At 40.2% G+C, this 3,951-nt stretch overlaps 1 protein-coding gene across 1 annotated transcript; it reads right to left on the bottom strand.

The window, feature by feature from the left end:
* Positions 1-39: 39 nt before the first annotated feature.
* On the bottom strand, positions 40-2,784 carry LOC100871442 (inactive ubiquitin carboxyl-terminal hydrolase MINDY-4B; the record flags this gene model as incomplete). The annotated part of the gene is made up of 8 exons (XM_086905111.1): positions 2,547-2,784; positions 2,348-2,433; positions 2,041-2,252; positions 1,737-1,962; positions 708-773; positions 551-621; positions 312-462; positions 40-239 (listed from the first exon to the last, which is right to left on the bottom strand). Coding segments are annotated over exons 1-8 (1,079 nt in total), but the record flags the coding sequence as incomplete, so codon positions are not given.
* Positions 2,785-3,951: the final 1,167 nt, after the last annotated feature.

Raw genomic sequence — 3,951 nt, 5'->3', positions numbered from 1 at the left:
GGATTGAACAAAATAAAATTTCATCCCATCTGTACGTACCGTCGCTCGGCGTGATAATTTCTGAGCAGCTCGCGATTCGTGTTGAAGAGGACACCGTGATGGCCGTGGCACAGGGTGACCCAAATCGGCAAATTCGGGGTCTTCAAGCGGGAGCCGGGCTGTTTGCTCGATTGTCCGTCACCCTCGTGCACCAGAAATCCTATCTCGCTTCTGGCGAGCACGCCCCATTGCGGTATAGCCTTGCGCAAGAAGGTGAAAATCGAGGGAGGGAGGGAGAGAAGAAAAAAGAAGAGAAAAAAAAAGAAACTTACGTATGTGTTTTCATCCCCGACGTGCAACACCCCGTTGTGAAGATGAGGGGAAGCGCGACCGGTCAACGAGAAGATTACCACGCTTATAGAGCCCTCCTCCGGACAACCGCTCAACATCGAACTTCTTGGATTTTCCAGATCGATTTTCACTCTGGCAAATATTATTTATCGGATCGGATTTCGATCTTTCGATGAGAGGAAGATTGACGATGGGGGAAATATTTTGTTATTTATCTTACTTGGAAAGTCCTCTGGAGAGTACAGCGCTGTACAGCAGCAATATAGCACCGGGACTACCCTCGTCTTGAAACTATGCGGGTTAATAATAATAATAATAATCGTTTTCTTCGGAGAAATCGTGTCCATCGTTTAAATAAAATGCATTGATAAACTTACCAAGTATAAGTATCTCTTGATAAATATCTCCAGATCGTCCAAAGATTCGAATTCGAACAAATGCAGCTAAGGATCGGAAAATTCGTTCGATTCTTCGAAGAATTCATGAAGACGAAGGATGATGATGAATAATAATTATGAAGGAAAAATAAATAGTACCTTCGAGTAATGCAAGTTTTTATAAAAAAAAAATTATTTTCGAATAACTTTTGTTCCAATTATCTCATTTTGAATCGCTTTTCCCCTTAAAATTGCTTCCTAAAATTCAAACAATTTTGAGAAAAATATAAATCTACCAACAGAAAAAAAAAAAATCATTCGCTTCAAAAACAAATTCTGAAAAATTTCAAATATCTTTCATGCTCGATCGATCGGTAGAATTTCACAAATCGATCGACAATCGATTTTTCGAAGAATTCATTGAAAGATGATAACGATAATAATCATGAAGAAAAATAATCGGTTCACTTGAATAAATAAACTTTCGCGAAAAATATAAATCTACCAACAGAAAAGAAAAAAAATCATTCGCTTCAAAAACAAATTCTGAAAAATTTCAAATATCTTTCAAACATCGATCGATCGGTAGAATTTCACAAATCGATCGACAATCGATTCTTCGAAAAATTCATTGAAAGATGATAACGATAATAATCATGAAGAAAAATAATCGGTTCACTTGAATAAATAAACTTTCGCGAAAAATATAAATCTACCAACAGAAAAGAAAAAAAATCATTCGCTTCAAAAACAAATTCTGAAAAATTTCAAATATCTTTCATGCTCGATCGATCAGTAGAATTTCACAAATCGATCGACAATCGATAACGATAATAATCATGAAGAAAAATAATCGGTTCACTTGAATAAATAAACTTTCGCGAAAAATATAAATCTACCAACAGAAAAGAAAAAAAATCATTCTGAAAAATTTCAAATATCTTTGAAACATCGATCGATCGGTAAAATTTCACAAATCACAATGGCGCAAGAATACGATCGCACGAGGATTTAAGAATTTTTACGTACGGTCTCGGTGAGACCATCCTGAAAGTATTGCACGCTATGCTGCACGTAGGGGGTCTCTTGTGGCAACACCACCACGGCCGTGGACACGTTCTCGTTTCCGCCGACACTTTGACTCGGCGAGCAACCAACATTTTGCACGGCGAACCCACCGGCGCAACGCCAAACAATCTCGGCTATCGTCGACGTCAACGCATCGATCTGCCTGTCGTACGACGGTTTCAATAGGCTAAAATTTTCAACAGGTAAGCAAATGTTTTGTTTCTGCGAACAATTTTGTAACGAGGAGAGATTTTAACGAAAGCACCTTTCGGGGTGGCTGTCCCGCCGCTTAGATTTGAACAGGAAATGCTTGAGCATCACGGCTTGCACAGCCGTGACGAGGGCCCTGGTCGTGTTCCTCGGTGCCCGTAATCCGAACGCCAAGCTTTGCCCGTAAGGTCGCAACGTGAACCCGGTCCTCGCCCATTCCGGCCTCGGTGGAGTGGCGCAACTCCCGAAAACCAACGTTCTCAGGGCCTAGGAAGGAACGTTTCGAGCGAATTTAAAATGTCAGAGAGGAGAAAAAAAGGGAAGGCCTTTTCTTTCGTTCGATATCTTGATCAACGAATTACCATGCACGTCTTCTCATCGATTGGTTTGCCTCCGACAACGGATGTTTTCGTCAGTGTCCTCGTATTCCTCGGGTATATAATCTTCTCTAGAAGAAGGAAAAAAAAAAAAGGGAAAAAGAAACGGATGAAAAGGTTCGTTGATTCTTTCCTCTTCTCTAATTCTTTAAGAAAAATCCTTCTCAAGAGAGGAATTCTCCACCTGGATACAACTCGTCCGGCTCTGCCATCAGAGCTGCGCACCTCGCCGATCTGGTAGACAGCGACATTACAAGTAAACGCGTCCTGAATCTCTTTGCACAGCAGGAATATGTGAAAAAGAAAAAGAAAACGAGGAAAAGGAGTATCTTCCAACCAACGAATTGACGTGGACAAAGAGATCCGAGTGGTAGAAATAACTTGGAAGATATTCGGTTCGAGATGGAAAATTGCGACGACGATGCACACCGGCCCAGGCCTCGCATCAAACTATCAAATATCAATTGGGATTCGTGCCGAATTCCAGCTACCTTTTATATGCAGCCGGATAGGGAACCGGCGACGAAACTTTCGAGCCGCACGAAACGCGTCACTTTGGACGTCCAAAGACACTTTACCCGCGAAAATAGGCGATAGACATGCCCTAATAACGTCTATCGTCCGTCGTTTTGCAGTCGTGCGCAAAAACGTGTCTCGTGCAACCTGCTCAACCCTATTTTCCCTTAGCGCAAATAGTCGCTCCCCCCTTTTATTCCGGGGGGAGGGGGGGGAATAAATTTCGAGCGCAAATGTGAACGGTGCATGCATTTTCATGAGCGTGGAGGTTTCTCGTTCGAGTTTCTACCCGGAATCGTAGAATGTTTTTCTTACTTTTAATCAACACCAGTAATTTTCGTAAAATTTTCTTTTAAAAGTCCTTCGTTGCAACGCCTTGTTGCGAATTCGCGAATCGACGAGTCATTATCTGGATCGTACTTTTGTGCTATTTGTTATACGTCAAATATGTGGAAGATGATTTTTAGAAAAAAAAGAAAAAAAAAAGAAAATACATTGAATCATTAAACGTACATTAGATTTGGCAGATAGTATCCAATCAAAATTGGATTAATGGGGATAAATTTTGCGCGAAATTGTTGCAATTATTCGAATCACTGGATACAAAACTAGCTTCCGCGATGTTGCATCTGGAGCGGAGGTTAATTGACGAGGAAAAATAGTACGTCTTGTTTTTTACCGAAATAATCGTGTTTAGCAAGGAAACCGTAAGTTTAACCGTAAAGTAATCGCATGTATCCTCGGATCCCATTTTTGCAACTTGTATTGTTGTTTCGCGTGACACGTGAACTTTAAAAAAACGTATACAAATACGTGAGAATCGGCAGCTACTTCTTAACCCATTTTCCGTAACGAGATTCACTTTTCACTCCGCAAATACGTAATAGTTTCGGTACCTGTCTCGAGGTTATTTCGAGTTGTTGCGAAAACAAACATCCTCCTTTTCCGAGAAAAGAAAATTACACTAGATTCAAAATTGATTTTAATCGAAAAAAAAAAAAAAAGAAAACTAAAAATATTCGATTCTCTGTCATTTTTTCAAGGATCTTTGCAAGTTATTTTTTTGTTGTAAA

This window comes from Apis florea, unplaced genomic scaffold, assembly GCF_048593485.1.
Source record: "Apis florea isolate Af1SG1 unplaced genomic scaffold, ASM4859348v1 contig_2401_pilon, whole genome shotgun sequence".
Taxonomy (NCBI): Eukaryota; Metazoa; Arthropoda; class Insecta; order Hymenoptera; family Apidae; genus Apis; species Apis florea.
This window is presented reverse-complemented; position numbering and strand designations above follow the sequence as displayed.